Source organism: Panthera tigris, chromosome B3 (assembly GCF_018350195.1).
Source record: "Panthera tigris isolate Pti1 chromosome B3, P.tigris_Pti1_mat1.1, whole genome shotgun sequence".
Lineage (NCBI taxonomy): Eukaryota > Metazoa > Chordata > Mammalia > Carnivora > Felidae > Panthera > Panthera tigris.
Genome location: NC_056665.1, coordinates 53,326,929 through 53,351,449, shown reverse-complemented (window position 1 = coordinate 53,351,449; position 24,521 = coordinate 53,326,929). Strand labels below are relative to the sequence as shown.

At 34.1% G+C, this 24,521-nt stretch overlaps 1 protein-coding gene across 3 annotated transcripts in view; it reads right to left on the bottom strand.

Annotated features, from left to right (window-relative positions):
* The window catches only part of TRPM7 (transient receptor potential cation channel subfamily M member 7), a 121,971-nt gene that overhangs the window by 19,995 nt on the left and 77,455 nt on the right, over nt 1–24,521 (bottom strand). For all 3 annotated transcript variants that reach the window (XM_042988877.1, XM_042988878.1, XM_042988879.1), the window contains exons 19-29: nt 24,330–24,473; nt 22,230–22,358; nt 20,090–20,368; nt 17,717–17,891; nt 15,329–15,455; nt 13,912–14,096; nt 13,097–13,229; nt 11,781–12,496; nt 8,793–8,863; nt 5,407–5,503; nt 2,301–2,371 (exon numbers count right to left, since the gene is read on the bottom strand). In XM_042988877.1, the coding sequence (XP_042844811.1) occupies nt 2,301–2,371; nt 5,407–5,503; nt 8,793–8,863; nt 11,781–12,496; nt 13,097–13,229; nt 13,912–14,096; nt 15,329–15,455; nt 17,717–17,891; nt 20,090–20,368; nt 22,230–22,358; nt 24,330–24,473 (2,127 nt within the window). The remainder of the gene's footprint in view (nt 1–2,300; nt 2,372–5,406; nt 5,504–8,792; nt 8,864–11,780; nt 12,497–13,096; nt 13,230–13,911; nt 14,097–15,328; nt 15,456–17,716; nt 17,892–20,089; nt 20,369–22,229; nt 22,359–24,329; nt 24,474–24,521) is intronic.

Below are 24,521 nucleotides of genomic sequence, written 5' to 3'. Positions count from 1 at the left end.
CATCAGGCTCTGTGCTGACAGCTCGGAGCCTGAAGCCTTCTTCGGATTCTGTATTTTCCTCTCTCTCTGGCTCTCCCCAACTCATGCTCTATCTCTCTCTCAATAATAAATAAACTTTAAAAAAAAATTTAAAGAGTATTTGTAAAATCAAATACTACCTCAATTGGCTGGGAATGACTACATACAACCAGTTTCAATACAAACAGAGATTCCTACCTTTCTTTTGAATAAATTTTTCTGTAAAATTTCCTAACTATTATGCAGATAGTAATCTCTCTGACATTGGCCACAGCAACACTTTTTTTAGATGCATCTTCTGAGACAAGGGAAATAAAAGCAAAAATAAACTACTGGGACTACATCAGAAAGTGTCTGCACAGTGAAGGAAACAATCAACAAAACTAAAAGGCAACCTACAGAATAGAAGAATATGTTTGCAAAAAACATATCTGATAAAGGGTTAGCATCCAAAATATATAAAGAACTTATACAACTCAATACCCAAACAACAACTAATCCAATTAAAAGATGGGCAAAAGACATAAACAGATTTCTCCAAAGAAGACATCCAGATGGCAAACAGACACATGAAAAGAGGCTCAACATCACTCATCAGGGAAATACAAATCAAACCTACAATGACACAGCACCTCACATCTATAAGAATGGTCAAAATCAAAAACAGAAGAAACAACCAGTGCTGGTGAACATGTAGAGAAAAAAGAACACTCTTCCACCACTGGTGGGAATGAAAACTGGTAGAGCCACTGTGGAAAACAGTTTGGAGGTTCCTCAAAAAGTTAAAAACAGAACTACCCTATGATGCAGTAATTGCACTACTGGGTATCTACCCAAAAATACAAAAACACTAACTCAAAGGAATACATGCACTCCTGTGTTTATTGCAGCATTATTTATAACAGCCAAACAATGGAAGGAGCTCAAGTGTCTAGTGATAGATGAATGCATGAAGAAGATGAGGTATAAATATAAATATAAATATAAATATAAATATAAATATAAATATAAATATAAATATAAATATAAATATAAATATAAATATAAATATACCACGGAATATTATTTAGCAATAAAAAAGAACAAAACTGCCACTCTGGAAAACAGTATGGAGGTTCCCCAAAAAATTAAAAATAGAACTACCCTACAACCCAGCAATTGCACTATTAGGTATTTATCCAAGGGATACAGGTGTGCTGTTTTAAAGGGGCACGTGCATCCCAATGTTTATAGCAGCACTATCAACAATAGCCAAAGTATGGAAAGAGCCCAAATGTCCATCAATGGAGGAATGGATAAAGAAGATGTTATATATATATACATATACATACACACATACAATGGAGTACTCAGCAATCAAAAAGAATGAAATCCTGCCATTTGCAACTACGTGGATGGAACTGGAGGGTATTATGCTAAGTGAAATTAGTCAGAGAAAGACACATATCTTATGACTTCATGCATATGAGAAATTTAAGACACAGAACAGATGAACATAAGGAAAGGGAAGCAAAAATAATATAAAAACAAGGAGGGGAAGAAAACATAAGAGACTCTTAAATATGGAGAACAGAGGGTTACTGGTGGGGTTGTGGGGGGGGATGCGCTAAATGGGTAAGGGGCATTAAAGAATCCACTCCTGAAATCATTGTTGCACTATATGCTAACTAACTTGGATGTAAAATAAAAAAATAAAATAAAATAAAAAAAGAATAAAACCTTGCCATTTGCAACTACATGGATGGAACTAGAGTGTAGTATGCTAAGTGAAATAAGTCAGTCAGAGAAAGACAAATACCATTATGATTTGTTTCACTCATATGTGGAACAAAACAAATGAGCAAAGGAAAAACAAAACAAAACAAAACAAAGAGAGAGAGAGAGAGAGAGAGAGAGAGACAAACCAAGAAACAGATTCAACTATAGAGAACAAACTGATGGTTACCAGATGGAAGGTAGTGGGAGGATAGGGTAACTAGGGGGTGGGGATTAAAGACTACATTTATCATGATGAAAAACATAACATGATAAAAACAAAAAAACATAGACACACATATACATACATACAAACAAATTCTTAACTATTCACACTACAGGAAGAAACTCTTTTCAAAGAATAAATTGCTAATATTCTAAGAATAAATGCACTAATGTCAGTTTTCTAAGGTAAAAATTTTTGAAAGCTAAATAGAACCTCAAATAAAATATCACCATCTTTTTTTAGTTCTTCTTTAATAAATATATATTTTAAAATACACATTTGTTAACTGAAATGTACAAACCGGTAGTAAGGCTGCTTTGGAATCTACTTCATGAGTTTCTTCTGTGGATGGCCTTCTATTGCTAGTTTCCACTTAAAGAAAATTAAAAAAAAAATTAGTTATACAACTAAAATGTTTTGATACCAACCAACCAAACACGAAGTGTTTCAACACACAGTGTAACTTTCATAAACTAACTTATCCTCTCCCCAACACTGCTGAACATTAATAGTTAACATGAGGCCCACAGGCCTCTTGGCAGGACACCAAAATTATTCAATTTATTTTTGTAAAAAAGCAGTAAGAAATAAGAGTCTGAAGGAAAAAGTCTTAGTCTTCGTATTTCCAAATTTCTTGTGTATTCATTCTATCATGGATATTTTTTGTGTATGTGTGTACAATCACCATTTTTTTTAACCATAAAAAGTAGAATAATATATATTTTAGGGTTTTTGTTGTTGGTTTAACTTTAAGCTTGGAGATCTTTCCAATCACAGAAAATTTCTCTATTCTATTTTGATGCTACACTGAACTTCATACTATGGCTGTACAGTAATTGTAGAGAATAACAACCAAACTCCTACTAACGGACATTTGGTATGATTTCAATCTCTTGCCATTCTAACATTGCAATTAATCATCTTATACATATTAATAGTCTTATACATACACTGTTTTACAATAATGGAAAAAATAGTTCATCTTTTCTGCCACGACTTAAAATGGCATCTGTCATATTTTGTTATTTTATCCTAAATAAATTTTAGAATTAAGCCTATTTTTAAAAAGTCAGGATGTTAAATTATTTTTTTAATTTTTTTTTAATGTTTATTCATTTTTGAGAGAGGGAGACAGAGTGCTATCAGGGGTGGAGCAGAGAGAGAGGGAGACACAACCTGAAGCAGGCTCCAGGTTCCAAGCTGTCAGCACAGAGCTTGACACAGGACTCGAACTCACGAACCATGAGATCATGATCTGAGCCGAAGCCGGATGCTTAACTGACTGAACCACCCAGGTGCCCCAAGGATGTTAAATTTTAAAGTAACTTATAATTCACAACTTTATGCACAGTAAAGAAAAACCTCAGAATGAATGAATGGTGATGGGAAATCTTAGAATGAAATTTGCATTCTAAGTGTAGAGGCCAAAAAAACCAGACTGAAGTACATTAGAAGAGTCTGGGCAAAACTTTTTCTAGATGATGAAACTGATAGCATTACGTATCTGAGTATCTTGAGGAAATGTAGCCCAACAGCAGAGAATCTACTGTTGATCTAGCCAAAATTATAACTATATGGTGGGAAAGAATAAATGTGTGTGCATGGGCATGCGTGTGTTTGTGTCTTCTGGGAACAGGAGGAAGAGGAAAAGTTTGATCCTTGTCTTCTTTAGTGGGAGGTCAATAATTATTGTTTAAAACTGAAATACGAGGATGCAAAATTAGAAGCGTGTTAACTTCAGAAATAACATCCATGTTACTGAAAATAATTTTTTTTCTTCTGTCCTAACCATTCTACCATATCTTTTTATTTTATTTTTCAGTGAGAATACTAAACAGGGACGCCTGGGTGGCTCAGATATCTGACTTTGGCCCAGGTCATGATCTCATGGTTGGTGAGTTTGAGCCCGCGTCGGGCTTTGCGGATAGCTCAGAGCCTGGAGCCTGCTTCGAATTCTGTGTCTCCCTCTCTCTCTGACCCTCCCCTGGCTCATGCTCTCTCTCAAAAAAATAAAATAAATAAATAAATTTTTAAAAAGAGGATATTAAATAGGAATGAAAACAGCCAGAATCCTTGCCTTGGTTCCCCATCTGGCTTTCAACATATCATTATGAAAGAGAATATCTGTGATAATTTTCTGTAGATAACCCTTTATTCAGATTAAGGAGACTCTATTCTAACTTTAGGAAGAGTTTTAATTATGAATGGATACTGAATTTCATCAAATGCCTTTTCTGCAGCTACTGAGATGAACAAATGATTCTTCTCCTCTGTTACTATCATGCATCAATTTTATATATATATATATATATATATATTCCCCTCCACCCCCAGGTAAGCTCTACACCCAACCCGGGCTTGAACTCACAACCCTGAGATCAAGAGTCACATGCTCTACTGACTGAGCCAGCCAGGTGCCCCTCATCAATTATATTTCTGATGTTAATGTTAAACCAACTTGCACTCCTGGAATATATCCAACGTGATACTGCTGTATACAAAAAGAGAATGAAAGGGGAGATGATGGTGAGGGGGACATGGTAGTGATGTTTTTCTTAAGGAATCTTATAAAGGCTACATGTACATTAATGAAACGTTGACTAATTTATATGCACATATAACCAACTCATAAAAAAGTATGTTATGGAAACATCCCCAGTCCATTTAATTCTCAAGTTAAAAATTGAAGGTGCAGAGCAAAATGTATGGTATGTTACTTTCTGTGTAAAAAATAAAAGGAAAGACTACCATCACATACTATGTGTGTGAAACTCTACAGGATAAATAAAAATAACAGTGGTTACATACAGGGCTGGAATGAGAGGGAGACTTATTTTCAAAGTGCTTGTATGTGTATGTATTTCAATTTTGAACCAAATAAATGTATTAACTACTAGAAAAAAAATTTTTTAAGTTTATTTATTTATTTTTTGAGATACATTTGAGTGGGGGAGGGGCAGAGAGAGAGGGAGAGAGGAATCCCAAGCAGGCTCCACACCGCCAGCATGGAACCTGATGCGGGGCTCAAACTCATGAACCTAGAGATCATGACCTGAGCTGAACCAAGAGTCAGACATTTAACCAACTGAGCCACCCAAGCACCCCTGTATTAGCTATTTTAAAAGTTAAATTAAAAAAATATGTTGACTAAATGATAATACTGATTAAAATAGATTTATAAAAAGCAAGTCTTTATATTTCATCTTTAGGACTAAACAATTTGTAAAAAATATCAGAATACTAGAATTGTGTGTTTTATTCAAGGTTGCAGCAACAATGACGGACCAGAATCGTCATTCTCTGACTCCCAAAACATTCACTGCTTAGGTGTGTGACATACGTAATAATACATTTAAAGCTTAAGTGAATATGTTTGGTAACATAATTCACATAGTCAGAGAACTTACCTTGTTCTGAAGGAAGAGGAATAGAAGTTTTGTGACACTCAGTAAATCCAGCATGAGAACTCAAGTGTTTCAAAGTGTTTTCAGAAGGAATATCATTCTGCATATTACACATATACATAATTTAAAAATAATCAAACTGAATTTCAAATAAATGTTCTAAGTAGTATAAGAGACTCTGTTTCTATTTAGCTCAATATACTTTAATCTACCTAGTCACCAAAGGGTATATTACAGGTTACAGTTAATTTTCTTCAATGACCTTCTCAAAAAACTGCATCAAAATATCCTACTTGCTTATTGTTCATAAATCCATCTGAATGGATCCTTTTTCATAGTAATATGATTTCATTAAAAACTTGGGAGAAAATAAAATATTTATCAGTTCACCCAAAAAAGAAAAAGCTATTTTACACTAATATTGATAGATTATAACAATTTGGAAGGTGGAAGAGTGGTTTTTTTGGGAAACCTCAGTAGGTTTCTTGTTGATTATATGAGCTGTTCATATAACCAAAGATCTATCTGCTCATTATTTGTCACATTTCAATTTTTTCCAAATTTGTTTTGACTTATCTATGATTTCCATTTTTTTGGTACTTCTATCTTTTCTCATCCTTCGTTTAATATCACCTCTTCCTCATGTTTAGAAAGCCCTCCTGGTTTTACTGACTTGGTATTACTATTTTCTTAAGTTTATGATTTGAGCTTTTACATTTAAAGCTAGAATTCATCTGGGCTTATGAAGTGACATGAGAACATAAACAGGCTTTTCCAAATGTGTACTCAATTATCCAATTTGTATTTACTGACAAGGCATTTCCCTTATCGTCAATTTCTAATCCAACTCTTCTTATTAAATTCTTATTTGTAAACAAGTTACTTTGTAGTCACTAAAATGTTTAGCTAAATATTCATGTTTCAACTGTTCTACCTGTGTAATATTTTATAGTCTAATTCTCCCTCATTTTCTTCTTTTTCCCTATATATTTTCCCAGATGAACTAACAAACTACATTAAAATAATGTGGGGACAACCCAATACATTCACACTGTTTTCTCTTTTCAACTATAAACAATTCACATTATGCAACTTTAAAATATTTCCAAACCTCTACCACCTCTCAGAAAGAATGAATTTAAAAATGTTACTACCAAAATAAACTATTACTTTCATTTAAAAAATTACTTGTATCTCAAGAAAAGTTAAGTTTTTCTACCTTTGATGCTCTGCACTCTTCATATACAGCTGATTTATACAGCCAAGTGAGAGGGCTAACATTTTTTCTGTAGTTACAGAGCAACTCCAATTTCCTTTCTGATTTTAGTTGTTTCTTTTGGAACCAGTTCTAGCTATTTATTTGCTTAAGTATTTTCCATCTATGACACAAGTTCTAGTATAGGATTGATGGTGGGCTTCAAGGTATTTGTAAAACCCCATATACCTTAATAGATAAAATTTTGTATATGTCCATTTTTTGGGGAAGAGGGTCTACAGTTTTCATTTGATTTTCAAAGAGGTATATAACCCACAAAAGTTCAAGAACTCAAAGTCTCAGACCATCATGGGCTAGAACTCATTATTCTATTATTACAGTCTAAGTTCTTTTCCTCTAAGTTAATTACTCAAAATTGTTTAATTCAAAACACAGCCACAGAAACTTGTAATTTCTTCTTACTTTTACCAGGAAGTTACCTGCTCACTTCAAAATTTTCAGCACACTCTTGCTTTAAGTTCATTTAAACTCATTGTTAAAAGGCAAAATCTGTGGGGGAAACCTTGCCAGGTACCCTTTCCCATTAAGAAATATCCATTTATCCTAAATGACTTCCTATGTATATCAAGTGCTTCTTTATAGCAAAACGATGCCACCAGAATGTGCTATTGTAATTTTTTTTCAACTGCCATTGTGGTACTTATGAAGATAGTTTAAAAGTTCAGTGATACATATTAGACAATGACAGCCTAAGTCAGAGTAATTGTTACTTGGATTGAAAGAAACAGATAACTAAAAAAATATTTAGGAAACAAAACAAGTTAGACTGGGCTGTTGATTGGAAGAGAGAGCAGTGCAGTTTTGCTCTCTAAACTAAAATGCTGATGTTATTAACAGAGGCAGGAAATACAGAAGAACAAATATATCTGCTGAGCAAGAAGATGATGAATTTGAGTTTCTGACTGCTGAGTTTGACAACTATAAGAGTCCCAACTAGTTAGCTCTAACCTTTTATTGTGGTGTCATGTCAATGCTCTAGTCAGAATCTCTCCAAAGATTTACTTTCCCTACATCTCTTCCCAGCCTTCAGTTTTCCTGTCTAAAATCCAAATGCAGATATGGCTATAATAAAATTCATGCTATTTTCAACTCTATAGCTAAGAAATCATATTCTTGGTTTCCTCTTGACTCCTTAATCACTTTACACAATAGTTACTCTAAACCTTCTCTTTCTCAAGTACTCCCTTGTGGTTTCCATTAGTCTTACTGGAAAAACAAATGCCTTAAAAGATTCAACAAACTCCCCAGATTACTTTTTTATTCTCTTTAAGTTTTAAAAAAACTTTGTGTGATTTATATACAATGAAGCACACAGATTCTTAAAGAGTAAGTTAGAGAAAAGTTTTAGCATTCTTTCTCTCCAACCCAAAATATTTGTGTGACAATTCTCTTCTATCAGTCAGTCCTCCCATCTGAAAAAAGTTATACTTTTTATCTTAAGATTATCATCTAAGTGATCGATTTCACTCCATCTAGGTCTTTTTGCTTTTTTAAATTATAATTCCCAGTCAGTTCTTCCTCCCTGTAAGAAACTCAAAGATAAAACAAGAGATACAACTTAAAAAAAAACCACTGGTTTCCCTACTGGTTCCTTTCCCTCATTTTAAGACTCTATCATTATGGGTATTTATGAAAGCAACAGTTAAGAAGTAACTTTTCACTCACTGTTCTATACATTTAAACAGTTACTCAACAAATATTTATTGAGTATCTTACACCTGCACATAACAGTGTAGTTAGGTATATTCAGCTTTTTACTGATTGCTAGATTCCTTGACAGACATGGTTATGTTCTAATAAACGTCTGGGCCTGGGAAAGAGTTGAGCTCTGTATTTAGTGAATGAGAAACGTATAGGGAGAAGCATGTAGAAAAAGAGAAATGTTAAATTGGTGTTTTTATGTTCATTAATATAAGTGCAAACTATTTGTATACTTTTCAGATTCGATTGTTTCTTCTTTTTAAATGATGTATGATTTAAATATTTGGGATCATCATGTTGGTGATGGTTTCTGCTAAAACTGCATTTTTATTGGAACGTTTAATTCTATTTTGAACTAAACCCCCAAATAGCAAAATAAAATTGAATTGTGCTGTAATAAAGATTTACTTACAGATAACATTTCTTTTATTTTGTTTGATGTTTCTTTGAACTTCTGTAAATAATCTATGCTATCTCTGTGTCCTTAAAGAGAAAAAAAAAGATTACAACAAAAATATTTACTTTTTATCAAAATAACGTCATTGCTTAAAGTCTATATAAACAAGTGATTCATAGTGCTTTCCAAGTAGTTTTGAGGGCTCTGAAGTTTCCTATAGATCTTTTGATAAATACTAAAAATATCTGTCAATAAGCTGGAGAAGATGAGTAATTCAGTTTACAGTAACAGCAAAAGCCTAAGGGCCTTCTAAAAGAATCCAACATGTGATATGAATTGCTTGAAATTTAAAAAGAGGGAAGCGATCATTTCTACTATTAATAAATATAAAAATACATGGGGTGCTTGGGGGGCTCAGTTGGTTAAGCATCCAACTCTTGGTTTCGGCTCAGGTCATGATCTCATGGTTCGTGAGTTCGAGACCCACACCAGGCTCTGCACTAACAGCACAGAGCCTGCCTGGGATTCTCACTCTCCTTCTCTCTCTGCCGCTTCTCTGCTCTGTCTCTCAAAATAAATAAACTTAAAAAAGAAAGTTAAAAAAAAAAAAAAACTACATATATGTTATACATATATATCCAAACTATATATACACAAATCATATATAAATATATAGATAACTAAATATATCCATCCCAATGGCAATATACTAACAGACTAAAAATGTGCTTTTACAGAATACATTGGGATAGATTTTATGTAGGCAAAGTTGTCTCTATAAATCCAGAGTAAACTGTATATAACCTAGCAGTAGAGATCAGTATGGTCTGTACCTAGATAACTTACAGGGTTGGCCTCCATGTGGAGATTTTACATGGACATATCATATTCTTTGACTAATCTCAATACATGTTCCACGACTAGGTAAATTTCTAAGCTGGGAAAGCTCAAATAAGTATTAAGACAAGGTTAGGATGCCACCCGATGAAAAAATTCAAACCTGAAGAGACAGAGGGCATCACTCATGCCTCAGAACACTCTGGTCATGTCCACAAACGACCCAAGTTATTTTTTTAAGAAATTTTTAAAAAATACTTTAATAAGCTAACAGGAAGACTCTTAGAACACTATATTCTCCCAAATGCAAGGAAACGTTAGCTCTATGAAGTGTTCCCTCTTCATCTTTTCCTTCCATATGATACACTGTCAACATTTAAATATGCTTAGGTCTCTCCATCATTAAAAATAAAACAAGTAAGGGTCGCCTGGGTGGCTCAGTCAGTTGAGTGTCTGACTTCAGCTCAGGTCATGATCTCACGGTTTGTGGGTTTAAGCCACACATCAGGCTCTATGCTGACAGCTTGGAGCCTGCTTCGGATTCTGTGTCTCCCATTCTCTCTGCTCCTCCCCTGCTCACGCTGCCTCTCTCTCTCAAATAAACATTAAAAATAATTAAAAATAAACAAAACAAATAAAAAACCTTACACAAAAACCACATTATGAGTTCTTTCTTTTTATATTTATAGTAAGTTTGTTTTTTTTTTTTAATCTTCTTTTTTAATGTTTAATTTTTGAAGGAGAGAGACACAGAGCGTGAGCAGGGGACAGGCAGAGAGAGAGGGAGACACAGAATTCAAAGTAGGCTCCAGGCTCTGAGCTGTCAACACAGCCTGACGCGGGGTTCAAACCCACGGGCTGTGAGATCATGACCTGAGCTGAAGTTGGACACTCAACCAACTGAGCCACCCAGGCGCTCTGCCTTAATAGTAAGCTTTTAATTGCCCATCCCATCTGTAGTCTCCCTCTTTACATTTCCTCCTCTCATTCACACTTTATTTCAATATAATCTGGCTTCTGCCTGAACTGCTTCACTGAAACAGATTTCACAAAGGTCATTAATTTATTATTACTGCCAAAATAAATACATTTTCAGTCCTTATTTTACTTCAGCTAGCTGACGTGTTAAGAATGAGTCATTCCTGGGGCGCCTGGGTGGCTCAGTCGGTTAAGCGTCTGACTTCAGCTCAGGTCATGATCTCACGGTCCGTGAGTTCGAGCCCCTCATCGGGCTCTGTGCTGACAGCTCAGAGCCTGGAGCCTGCTTCAAATTCTGTGTCTCCCTCTCTCTCCGACCCTCCCCTGTTCATGCTGTCTCTGTCTCAAAAATAAAAAATAAAAACATTAAAAAAAAAAAAAAAAAAAAAGAATGAGTCATTCCTTTCTGAAATGCTCTTCTCTCTGGGTATATAAATGGGTCGACCATAAATCCTCCACTTTCCAAGCAGAGTCCTGGTTTTCCCTATTGCCCTAATGTAATTTACTGTACCCTGTCACTCTCAAAAGTGTACTAGTTGGGCTGAAAAATTATATGGTCACCCTATTTATAAGACACTGATCTTTTCCAGTTATTTCTATCTAGCCTCCTCTGTACCTTTCTATTATTCCCCTAATATTTAACGTTTATGAATAACTCAGGTTCTGTCAACTAGTTAACTGAATTCAATAGAAGAGTCTCAAATTCAAAAGAGCCCAAGTAAGTTTTAAATACAACTGTTATTATAGTAAATTCACCAAAGAAGAATGTGCCAATAGAACTATTACAGCTCAATTTCAACCTATTTCCCCGACTTGATTCCTTTTAGAAATTTTAGAACTATACTCTATGAAAAGTAGTCCACTTATCATACAAGTTCATAGTTTTATTAATTAGCTACTTATTTTTATTTCTAAGGTGATAATTATAATTTTTAATGTTTATTTATATTTGAGAGAGACAGAGCATGAACGGGGGGAAGGGCAGAGAGAGAGGGAGACACAGAATCTGAAGCAGGCTCCAGTCTCCGAGCTGTCAGCACAGAGCCCAATGCGGTTCAAACTCATGAACCATGAGATCATGACCTGAGCTGAAGTCAGAGGCCCAACCAGCTGAGCCACCCAGGCACCCCAGGTGATAATTAAAAAATAAATAATATTTATATACAAATGTTAGTTTGCCAAACTTACCTACAAATGCTCCAAATTCTACATTATCTCCTTCTGCAGCTTTAGAGCAAATAGTTTCTTGATCTTTGGTTACAGTTTCTGAGTGGCTTTTACAACTTGGCTGGGAAGGTGTACTAACAAAAAATTTGGTTGGTGGGGATGACAGATGTGGTATGCTATTAGATGAACTGCCTAATTTTTGATTTTTACTGAACATTTTTAACATTTCTACCCCATGTGGTCTCTGTCGCAGTTCTGGAGGAGAAATAGCACTTGGGAATAAGGCACCACAAGAGGAACCAGCCTCTGGGAAATTGAATTCTTTTCTCTGGGGTATTACAGGTAAATCCTGACCAAATATGTTACATTGGGTATCTTTTTCATCTTTCATAAAAATATTACAAAGAAAAGGATTAGTACTTTCAAGACCACCTTGAGGAAGAGAGGAGCTAAGTGTATTTACAACACTATGCTTTTTCCATACAGAAGGTCTTATAGGACCATCATCAATAAGGTTTTGAGCCAAATGTTTGGAAATACTCAATTCTCGTGTGATTTCATTGTGAACTTTGCTAGCTTCTGAAGCTTTCTGGGCAGTGAGTGTTTTTAATGTATCTACAGTCAGGGCTGAAAGATCTTGCAAATGGCCAATTTGAGAATCTAATGACTGTAATGATCTTTTTATATAGTTGACACGATCTCCAACTTCTTTAATTTGAATGCACATCTGCTCCACCCTGTAGGAGAAACACAGGCTTTTTATAAATGTTAAAAATTAATGTTTGAGAGATTCTTTCTGTAATCTCAATAAATGCCAATGGTAAAAAGAAATTTTACATGTACTCACACAAGGTAAGATATAAAATATGATTATTTATTTATAAAAGGCACACTTAATGTTTAAGAAGGATCCACTGCTAATTCTACTATAGTAAAATGCAAGATTTCATAAAACATTTTTGTTCCATAGGCTATTTATTATGATTTCTGCACATTAAAGTAACACACACACAAATATGTATAAAGCTACATATATAAAGAACTAACATTACCATCTGCTTCCAGAATGTAGCAAAGCCAATGGGAAAAAAAATGCTTTAAAACAATAAGGATAGTTTCACTTTTCTCCACTGACTCTTCACTGTCCTCTATAACAAGGTCAAAAAATAACAAGAAATTGACTTACACTAAGTATTAGAAGAACTGAATTGTCTTCCAATATGTAAAACTATTATTAAGTTTACTTATTTGACAAACATAAATTGAACAATGGGCATGTAGAAGACATAAAAAAAACCCACTCTGACATATCAATTATAATTAAAAAGCTTCTGAACCTTTCAAAAGTGACACGAATTCTCTCTTCACTCCCAGAATGGAATTTGTCATCTTTTTCATTAAAATACATCTCAACACACTGCTCTTCAAAGTCATGTAGTTTCTTTTGATCTTCTTCTGTTAAAAAAAGTTCTAAGCAGGGAAAAGAACAAAAAAATCAATGAAGACTATCAAGATATCAAATTGCAGTCATGGGTCTTATGAATTATTCAGGGTTCATAAGACTATATCCATCATCTATATACTTATTCTCTTTTTACTGTAGTGTTTCTAAAGCACTGGACAGATATTTCCTTTTTTTTTTTTTTCTTTAGCAGAATAGTTTCAGGTACCTCGTCCTCTTCTGATTTTCATTTTCCTATTAAATACTCTTAACCCTATCTATCTTTCTCTTTATACCTCCCCCTCATTTATGTAGGTAGAGGAATTTAAGAACCAATTTAGTAGAGCAGAAAACCATTGTAAAATTAAAAGCAAAGTTTGGTATGATTAGTCTCATGTAGTATACAGAATAAAAGTATTATTGTTCACAGAGCAGCAAAAACGGTTTACAGAACAGCAAATGTTATGGTTTCCATTATCATTTTAATGAAAACAAACAGACATACCACACTCAAAAGGAAGTTTAGTACTAAATTCAGTTTTATAGACATTGTAGTATACTCAAAATTCTTTTATGTTCAGACATATTCAACAGAAGTTTTTATAGTAACATTAGCCAATTAAGTCTTCTGAGCAAAGTTAACACTTAGCCTTCAGTGTAGTACTGATAAGTGATAAAACACAAATATTTGCCTTAATATATTTTACTTACTTGGCCCATCTGAAGTCTTATCTTTTTTTCTTCTTTTACATATGCAGCAGAACAGAGAAACTATATGGCTGAGAATGATAAGTGGTGGAGGCAGAACTGGTTTCTCATGATAAGCCATAATAAAATGATAACGCTGGTACTTCCATACAATATTGGAAATTGCCTTTACTTGTAAATACACATTACTTGAATAACAAAGGAAAAAAAATAAAACAAACATAGTTAATCATACTTTAAAGTTTTAAATACTAGATATTTTGTTATAATTCTGTTCTAAACAAGGATTCCAAAGAGTACTCTACCATACATAAACTAAAAGGCAAATGAGAAACTGGAAAAAATACATGCAGTAAGCATAAGGCACAAGTTTGATACTGTTGAAGGTCTTAATTATCAACTCCCAGAAAAATAAGCAGAAAATATGATCCTAAAATTTTAAAATTATATATAAATGACAAAACCATAATAAAATAATAAATCTTAGTAGAAGCAAAGTAAGCACAAACAAAAACAATATACTTTTATGTACTATCAAACTAGCAACCATTAAAGATAACAATACCTAGTGTTGGCAGAGATTTGAGGATGCAAGTCTACTTTAGTTTAAATGCAGAAAGTCCTAAAAATGCATATATCAAACAGCTCTACTTTTAGGAAAACATACTTAAGGATGGATAAAAATTTAACCACATGATTTTTGAGAACAAAAAAATTATAGACAAACTCAACAATGTAACATATTGGTTGAAAAATTAGGGTCTATCATGGAATATCAGATATTCCTGAAACTGGAGTGGGGTGCCTGGGTAGCTTCGTCAGTTAAACGTCCCACTCTTGATTTTAGCTCAGGTCGTGATCTAACTGCTTGTGAGTTTAAGTCCCATATCTGGCTTTGCACTGACAGCTCAGAGCCTGCTTGGATTTTCTCTGTCTCTTTCTGTCTCTCCCCCGCTCACTGTCTCTCAAAATAAATAAATAAACATTAAAAAAAAACTGGAGAGGGGTATTTATTAATGTTGAATAATAGTCATGTTTTGCTTAATTAAAAACAGTATACAAAATATAAGAACATTATTTCTGAACAGAAAAGTATTCACATTCATAAAAAATAACAGAAAGAGGTACACCAAAAAATATAAATGAGATTACTGATGAATTTTCTATTTGCCTTTCTGTTTTATATACTAAATGCGTATTCCTTGGCAACATAGTAAAACTACCAAATCAAGGTTAAATTTATAAAAGAACTGCATGTTGATTTGAAAAAGCATGCCTTCCTATTCGTAATTTTCAAAGATAATTTTAATAGTTTAAGCTCTACAAAGTTTTTGTATTTGAAATTTTGTACATATCCTTCAAAATGAAAACTATATATTAAATGATCTCATTATAATAAGCAACTACATAAAATTCTTACTTGAAAAATGCAATAAGAAGATTGACCATAATGATATACTGTACAAAGAGGTAGACCGCTTGAAGAAATGGAGTCAACCATGTCCCAGGACCACAGATTTGAGAGATAGTGGAATCATTTGCACACACTTTGGAAAGAAGAAAACAGTTTAGATATAGTATTCACACCAGTAACTATTTTAAATTAGTATTTACATACTTTTGAAGGAAGTTTCGATTATGTAGAAATCTGTTTCAGATTCTAGTAAAGGCTTCTGGGCAAGCAGTTGGAACACAAACTTAAAAATATTCCAACATAGGGGCACCTGAGTGACTCAGTTGGTTAAGCGTCCCGCTCTTGATTTCTACTCAGGTCATGATCCCACAATCCTGAGATGGAGCCCCCCCATCAGGTTCTGTGCTGCATGTGGGCCTGCTTAAGACTCTCCCTCCCACTCCTGCCCTTCCCTGGCTTGCGCTCATGTTCTCTCTCTCTCATTTTTCTCAAAAAATCCAAAATAGAAAAATTTTGTGAGGGATGTGGGTATCTGTTCTACCACCCTAATCTAGATGAGACGGTATACAGTTGTATTATGTATGCAATTCAAGGCAGGGTTTAGTTCAAGGAACATTAAGTAGAATAAAATTCCCAGATTTAGCCACACTATAGCATTTCTGTAAGAAAAATAACAACTATAAAAGGGTATGGTAAACTCATAGTAAATTTACAAACATGAAGATTACTGAGTTTATCTTACTATGTCACAAAAGAAGGTTGAAAGAGTGGTTTAAGTGCCTCTCAAATAGATAATGATTAGATTTTAATTCCTTGGTTTTCATCAACCTCACCAGGAATGTTTCTGAAACCAGAACACAGCTGAATAAAAACAAGGAAGGGAAGGGTTTTAGTACCCACCAGGGTATTAAAAGAATAAAGCAAAATAATTTAAGTAGGGTAAGCATTAGAATTAAATAATCATGAATTAGTGACAAGTTTTATATAAATGCTTATAATTAGCATTTGTTTAGTAATCATTTAAAAATATATACACCACTGAAACACTCAAATGCACAACGTTCTTTTGGTCTTAAAAAGCGTTATGACTCTTGGGGTGCCTGGGTGGCTCAGTCACTTAAGACTCTGACTCTTAATTTCGGCTCAGGTCACTATCTCATGGTTCGTGTGTTTGAGGCCCGACTTGGACTCTGCTGACAGCAAGAGGAGCCTGCTTGGGATCCTCTCTCTGCCCCTCCCATTGCGTGTGTGTGCGCACGCGCTCTCTCTCTCTCGCTCTCTCTCTCTCAACATTTTTTTAAAAAAAAGCTTTAGGAATCTATTTCCATTCTATTCACATTAGTTTGACAAAGTAAGTACCCAAGGAAGAGAATGAAGGAGACTAAAAAGCTATATCCAATACTTTATAATACTAAACTAGAACTACATCAGAAAAAAAGCAGAAAATGAAAACCTGAAAAGGGCATTAAACAGGAAAGCATTAAACATAAAATTTGACCAGACTGGTAAAACCTCACAGTTTTAAGCAAAATCTGGTAACAACCATCCTCTAAATAAATAGGTGCCTAGGGAGCAACACAGGTATGGGGTGAGGGAGGAATAAAGATGAGACAGACTATAAAAGAGATCAAGAGCAAAACTAACAAAACAAAGATTCTATAATGCAAAATAAAGATTCTATAATGCAAATGGGGAGGTCTGTAGAACATCCCTGAAAGCTGGCAGCATCACCTATGTTCACAAGCTATCTAGCTTCATGAGCTAAAACAATTTTAAAAAGTTTATTACCTGTGCAGTTGAATTTTGTAATTCAAGAGTTTATCCACTACCATATTTGGATTAGTTCTAATCCTATTACCCTCACCCCAACTGTTTCGGAGATAAGCAGGATGAAGCCAATGTGAGCTAATGAGTTTGAAAGAACAGGTACAATAGGGGGCTTCTGGGAAAGGGACATTTTACCCTTAAGAGAACCAAAGAAAACACTCTCTTTCCTCTACTAGTGACAGTCTTCCAATCATAAAGGAAACCTGTATGAATCAGACATTGTGATTACAGAGCAGTGGGACAATAAAGAACAAATGTTAACAGCTATGAATTAACAAACTCCAAAGACCACTACCTCTGAATTCTGTGTCACATGAGCTAATATATGTCCTATTTTGTAAGCCAGGTTAGGCCAGATTTCCATTTATGGCTGAAAAAGTTCTAAAAATACTTTTTTCCAATTAATTTTTGTAGTTTTTTTCCTCCCCCTGGGCTAAACTAATGTATTTTGAGAGGGCTTAGGTTAGTAATATTTTGACTTGTGAAAATATGTAATATTACTGTAATGCAATCTAACTTTAAAACATAAAATAACCAAAAGATGAATTTGTAAACATAAACCCTTACCATCAATTTCATATGCGTAAACTTCACCAAAAATCATCCAGTATGGATGAAAAACTATATCTTTAGCAAGAGTCCAAGAAGGTGCTTCACGAGGATAAAGTATTGCTTTTCTGGGAACACCAAAACTAAGTAATACAAGAGCCATAATCACTACAATGTAGAACATATTGGCTACCTGTTAAAAAATGAACAACGTTAAAATATATGGGAATTTAAAAACAATTACAATTATTCATGTTAAAATAGTTTTTAACGTTGTAATAGACAACTAGAATCTTTTGTATTTCTTTTTATTTCTAGTATTAGCATTCATGAAAAATCTCATCACTACATAAACCTTAATGTCAAGGAGATTATGTAAAAATTGATTTGTGAAGCTAGACAGGTTCAGATCATTTTCTATACAATGAACCATATCCCTGGTTCCAACTGGAGTCTGCTTATCTTGAGTCCATGAAGATTTAAAGAGGTATAGACACATGGGCAGATTCAGGGATCAATTTCCATATGTGCTCTTTCTTAAAATTGTTGCATTGTTATACTGGAGGTTCAGACTCGCTCTTCTACCTCCCTTTGATATTTGTTCTTTGCCCACTTCATATACAAAAAGGTGTTTGTTCTCACCCATCTTGAACTCCACACCATGGTGCCTTATCCTACACTGTGAAAACCTCCTAGGAGCTAAGTAAAACAATAAACTGAATTATCAGCATGGGTGTTGAAAAAATAAATGAAACTAATAAATGGTTAAAAAATCCTTTTACAAATCAGGTAGTCTGCAATTCTTTAATTTCAACAAAGTTGAAAAAGAGCCTAATTGAACTATCACCTAATAAATCAATAAAAAAAAATTTACTGTTAAATCACAATGTGAATTTTGGTATCATTACTCAAGAATTCTAAGAATTAAGTGAAATCATTATTCAAGAATTCTAAGAGTTAATTTCTATCCACTTATCTAAGTGTACAAGTGCTCAGTATTTACATCTAAAAAAGTGAATACTGTCTTACTCCAACAACATAGTATTCATCCACAAATAATAATCTACAGGGGGAAGACCCACACAGATTAAGAGACTACATTTACAATAAATCTGTACTTTAATCTACTACAATAAATCAACCTAAATAATTATTATGACATTTGCATATATATGCAATAAATTAACAATAATTCTGTATCTCCCCCTCTCTGCCTTTCCCATGCTCATGCTCTGTCTCTCAATAATAAATGTTAAAAAAATTTTTTTAATAAAATAAAATATAGTTAGATATAAATATTCTGTATAAGAGGAACATGGGCCCCATAAAATTATACAGCAAATAAACCTGATCTAGCAGAAAAAGATTAAAAAAACTCCCCTAAAAAAATCATGTTGGAGATGTGATCTGTAGGATAAACCTAACTTAGTCAAAAAAGCTAAGGATGTCAGTGTAGATAAGGGTAGTCATTTCTGGCAGAAAGAAGAACATAAGCTATGGTACCATGATAGGGACTATATTAAAAAAATCAGAGAAAAGCCTGTATGACTACAGCATAGTTAAGAGGTCAAAAACTGGTTAAGAGATGAGACTTAGACCTCTGTGATGGGTATTGAAGAGCGCATCTTTTGGGATGAGCACTGGGTGTTGTATGGAAATCAATCTGACAATAAATTTCATGTATTTAAAAAAAAAAAAGAGATGAGACTTAGAAAGCAAGGAAGATGTTTCTATTGGAAGAAACAAGGTAAAAAGTACATAAGATCTCTATCATTTCTTAAAACTGCATGTGAATCTATAATTAACTCAAAATTAAAAGTAAAAAAAGAAAAGCAAGAAGTCATACTGGGCAGGGTTTAAGGATTTCATTAAGTATAATGATCTCTAGGGGTAATGAAAAAGCTTTAGATTTTTTACAAAGTGGGTATGACATATTCAGATATGCATTTTGAAATTACTCTAGCTATAATATAGATTAAAGATAGGCCACAGTGGTTATGAGTAAATAGATTTTACTACATTACTGCAGGTGCCAGATGATGGACTGGTTTAGGGTAGTAGTAGTAGTAGTAAAGACGAAAAGAACTTCAACAATGGTAGCTAATAAACTTGTATTTTTCATTCTGATCTCAAATGCTTCTAGAAAGTAGCATTTAAAAACTAAAACATTTTAAGATAAAACAAAAAGAACGTGGTTTTCATAATCTTATCCCATCACATATTTTCTTCAAAAGTTAATATCTGGAGGAATGGCTGATTTGAAGTATGAAGCAAATAAAAATGAAGTAACATTCTCTAATTCAAGCAAAACTATGTTAGTAACAGGTTTTTATGATTTTAAGAAAACATATCAATAAACCCATGAATATTATTAGATGCCTCTCAACTTACCATTTTTCCAATCATCATTACATAAGGTCCTGCCTGTTGATTTACAGCTAGAAAGTCTAGCAAACGCACATACCAAAATATTATGTTAAGACAGTAAATTAATCTTCCAGCAACAAAAACATAATTATCATATGCATTCTCAAAGTTCCATTTTGCTCCAAATCTTAGTCCAAATCCAATGAAGAAAGAAATTATAGCAATTGTATCACTGATATTGAAGTAATCACTAAACCACACTTTAATCTTCTGGCTTATTTTCCCAGCTTCAGACATAAAGATCTAAGGATAAAAAAAAAAAAAAAAAATCTAATTAAGCTGTTTAAGAAATCAGTTTCTTCCTATTAAAACATATACCAGCATTCAATTATAATATCACAGTAGAATTTTATATATTTTAATATTTCAAAGTATTTTTTTTAATTGAAGTACAGTTAACACGTTACATTAGCTTCATGTATACAACATAGTGATTCAACAACTCTATACCTTATGCTATGTTCACAAGTGTAGCTACCATCTGTCACCACACAATGCTGTTACAATACCAATGACTATATTCCAACTATGCTGTACATTTCAGCCCCATGACTTATTCATTCCATAACTACAAGTCAGTACCTCCTACTCCCCTTCACTCGTTTTGCCAATCTCTCCTCTCCTCCTCCTCCACCATCACTTTGTTCTCTGTATTTACAGGTCTGTTTGTGTGTTTGCTTGGTTTTTTTTTTTTTTTTTTTTTGGATCTCATATATAAGTGAAATTATACAGTATTTCTCACATGGCATTTGGCAAAATATGTTTGATTATCTTGGCATCTGATGATGTATTTGACCACTAAAACAATTCAGTAAGATATCAGAGACAGATACTACTTGTCCTCATTCCACATACATATATATGTGTGTATATATAAACCCATATAAGTATGTATATATACCCACAAATAAATGACCTATTCAATCAAGGTCATCTTACTAATAATTTGAAAATCTCAAATTAGAACACAGTTCTCTAGAAAGTGAGATACTTCTGAAAGTTGTTTTATTTTTCATCGAAACAACAAAAGAATATCCTAGTAGAATCTTTCAAAGGTGTCTTCTTTGCAGAAAGTAAACAACTCAGTGGTTTAAGTACCTGTACTTATCTCTTCCCTTAAATATAAAAATAAAAAAAAATTTTTTTTGGGTGGGGAATGGTAATATATTTACAGCTTTAAAATTATAGTGTATATAAAAATAAGTACTGAAGGGGTGCCTGGGTGGCTCAGTCGGTTAGGTGTCTGACTTTGGCTCAGGTCATGATCTCATGGTTCACGAGTTTGAGCCCCACATCGGGCTCTCTGTTGTCAGCACGGAGCCTGCTTCAGATTCTGAGTGCCCTCCCTCTCTATGCTCCTTCCTGGCTTGTGCTTGCTCTCTCTCTCTCTTCTCAAAAGTAAATAAACATTAAAAAAGTAAGTATTGAAAAGTCTCCCATCCACTCTTGGTTCCTCAGCCAATTAACTTCCCTTCCGACTAGAGGCAACCACTGTTATTATAATTAAAGAATCCTTACAGAACTATTTTATGAATGTGCACTTAAAAAAATTCTTTGCAACTTACTTTTTTCATTTAACAATTTAATTTTTTCAAACATGTTTGTAAAACAACAGATTCCATAAATATATAAAACATGAACTCATGATCCTCAGATCAAGAGTCAGACACTTGGGGCGCCTGGGTGGCTCAGTCAGTTAAGTGGCCGACTTCGGCTCAGGTCATGATCTCGCGGTCTGTGAGTTCGAGCCCCGCGTCGGGCTCTGTGCTGACTGCTCAGAGCCTGGAGCCTGTTTCAGACTCTGTGTCTCCCTCTCTCTCTGACCCTCCCCCGTTCATGCTCTGTCTCTCTCTGTCTCAAAAAAAAAAAAAAAAAAAAAAAGAGTCAGACACTTAATCAACTGAGCCAGCCAGGCACCCCCAATGATTTCTATTCTTACGCCACAATTTTTAGAACAGTAAAAACATGTTCTATAATGTCATCACCTACTGAAATGATAACACATACACATACACATACCCATTCCCATATTCATACCAAAAAAACAAACAAAACACCTTCTACACATATAGTAAGTTACTGGTAGGAAAAACTAAAGACATACCTCACGGACTTTCTCGATAGCATAGGTAAAAATATAAGCAATAACAATCCATTCTTGAACTGAAGGTAATCGTTCCATTTGTACAAGAACCACAAATGTATAAAGCATCAGAAATCCTAAGTATGCCAGCTAATTAAAAAAAATACAAAATATAAATAGTATTATGAAGTAAAATGTTTTACTATAAAAATTTTCAAACACACAGAAAAAGAGACTAAATGAACCCCTGTGAACTATCTCCCAGCTTCAATCATTAAAGTTTTAGAAGTAACTCTTCAGTGTATACACTGCTTTTATCAATCAAAATACAAATGGTTCCCAGAATATAACTGTGTTGTTCTAGAACTTTGATGACTTTTCAGTACTTCACACAGGAGAAATTATACAAGATTTATGTTCTCAGCATAGTTCATATAATTCCATTTAACTTATACGTATATATTAAATATATTATAGAAATTCATCACTATCATCATCAAGAAACACATACTACCTGCTTCCTTCTTCCCCCAACCAAACAGCATTCCCAGAAATACAACTGGTATTTTCCTAACTCCCAGTCACTGTGGATTTGAATCCCAAGAAATGAAAACAGATAAGAAAACCATTTTCCTGGGGCACAGGGGTGGCTCAGTTGGTTAAGCATCCCACTCTTGATTTTGGCTCAGGTCATGATCTCATAGTTCATGGGATTGAGTCCTACATTGGGCTCTGCACTGACCTGATGGCATGGGCCTACTTGGGATTCTCTCTCTCCCTCTCTCTGCCTTTCCCTGCTAGCATGTCACTCTCTCTTTCTCGCTCTCTCAAAATAAACAAATTAAGAACAAAAAAAAGCATCTTCCCTAGGTAAGGGATCATCCCACTTGTGATACTCTTAACAGAAAAGATTGGGGTAAAGTGATAAGATCTATGTATAACAACATCTGAAGAGTCATTTCATTTCAGAGGAAACCCAAGACTTAGTTGACCCTTAAACAACTGTATTCAAGAATCCTCACATCACTCTCCTTGCCTCTCCAAGTGTTAAAATATGCCATATTCATGATTAAAGATATGGCAGGGTAGGGAAGTAAACTCCAATAAATAAGAAGAAAGAGATATCTCTATTTGGCCACCAGGGCTATCCATTTTTAAATAGTCACTCACATGAATGCAAACGTGATGAAAGTGAAAAACAATAAAATAATAACAAAATACACAATTTAAGAATTTTTCTGGGGGGCGCCTGGGTGGCTCAGTCAATTAAGCATCCAACTTCAGCTCAGGTCATGATTTGCAGTCTGTGAGTTTGAGCCCTCCGTCGGGCTCTGTGCTGAGGGGTCAAGGCCTGGAGCCTGCTTCATTCTGTGTCTCCCTCTCTCTGCCCCTCTCCCACTCGTACTCTGTCTCTCTCTCTCAAAAATAAATAAACATTAAAAAAAAATTTTTTTAAAGAATTTTTCTGGGAAGGGGAATAAAAACTCATTCACTCAACCCATGGTTAAAAGTTGGGGCTAATCTCATATATTTCTTGAGGTGAGTCTCTCCCCCATGGACATATTTACCTGGGAGAAAAAACTGTTCTTTCAGAAAGCAAGAGAAAAGCCAATTATGTGTCAGATGATAAAGCATGTACTATAGTATGATTAAGGAAATAAGCCAATAAATAAAACGATATGAATGACCTACATTACTTCTGACCTTCAAATTAACACTGCAAAAAGGTTCATTTCAAAAAGTCTACACATTCTCTGCAAAATCCTAAAGCACAAAGACATGTCTTTCTGACATACTGACACAGTGTCTCTTCTGGTTAACTTTTGCCAATGTTTTTGGTGGACAATTAGTATTTGATACCCACTTACAAAGGCATATGGTTATCACATTTTTGCTTAGAAAATTTCTAGTTTCAATTTGATCTAAGATTTGTTAGTGTTTATCATTTTTTATGATGGCAAATGAGATAAAACTAAGTTAAACATGTGCTCTTTTAAATGGAAAATGGCTTGTCAGTAATCTAAGTTATGTCAAAGTTAATACGGACTTTAGACCAAAGGTCCCCTAAAGCCTATCCTTTAAAACCATTATGCTCATACAGCTTAAAAACATACAACATACCGTATTAAACCAGAATTTTACAATTGGTGCATGATAAAAGGCATAAAACTTTCGTGTAATGGGAAGCTTTTTTGATTTTATTTGTATCTCCATTTCATTCTTTCCTTCATTGCTGTCCAATATTCTTACTTCTTTAAACACTTCCTAAAATAAAAATAACACTTATCATATATTTATTCACAAAAAATTTAT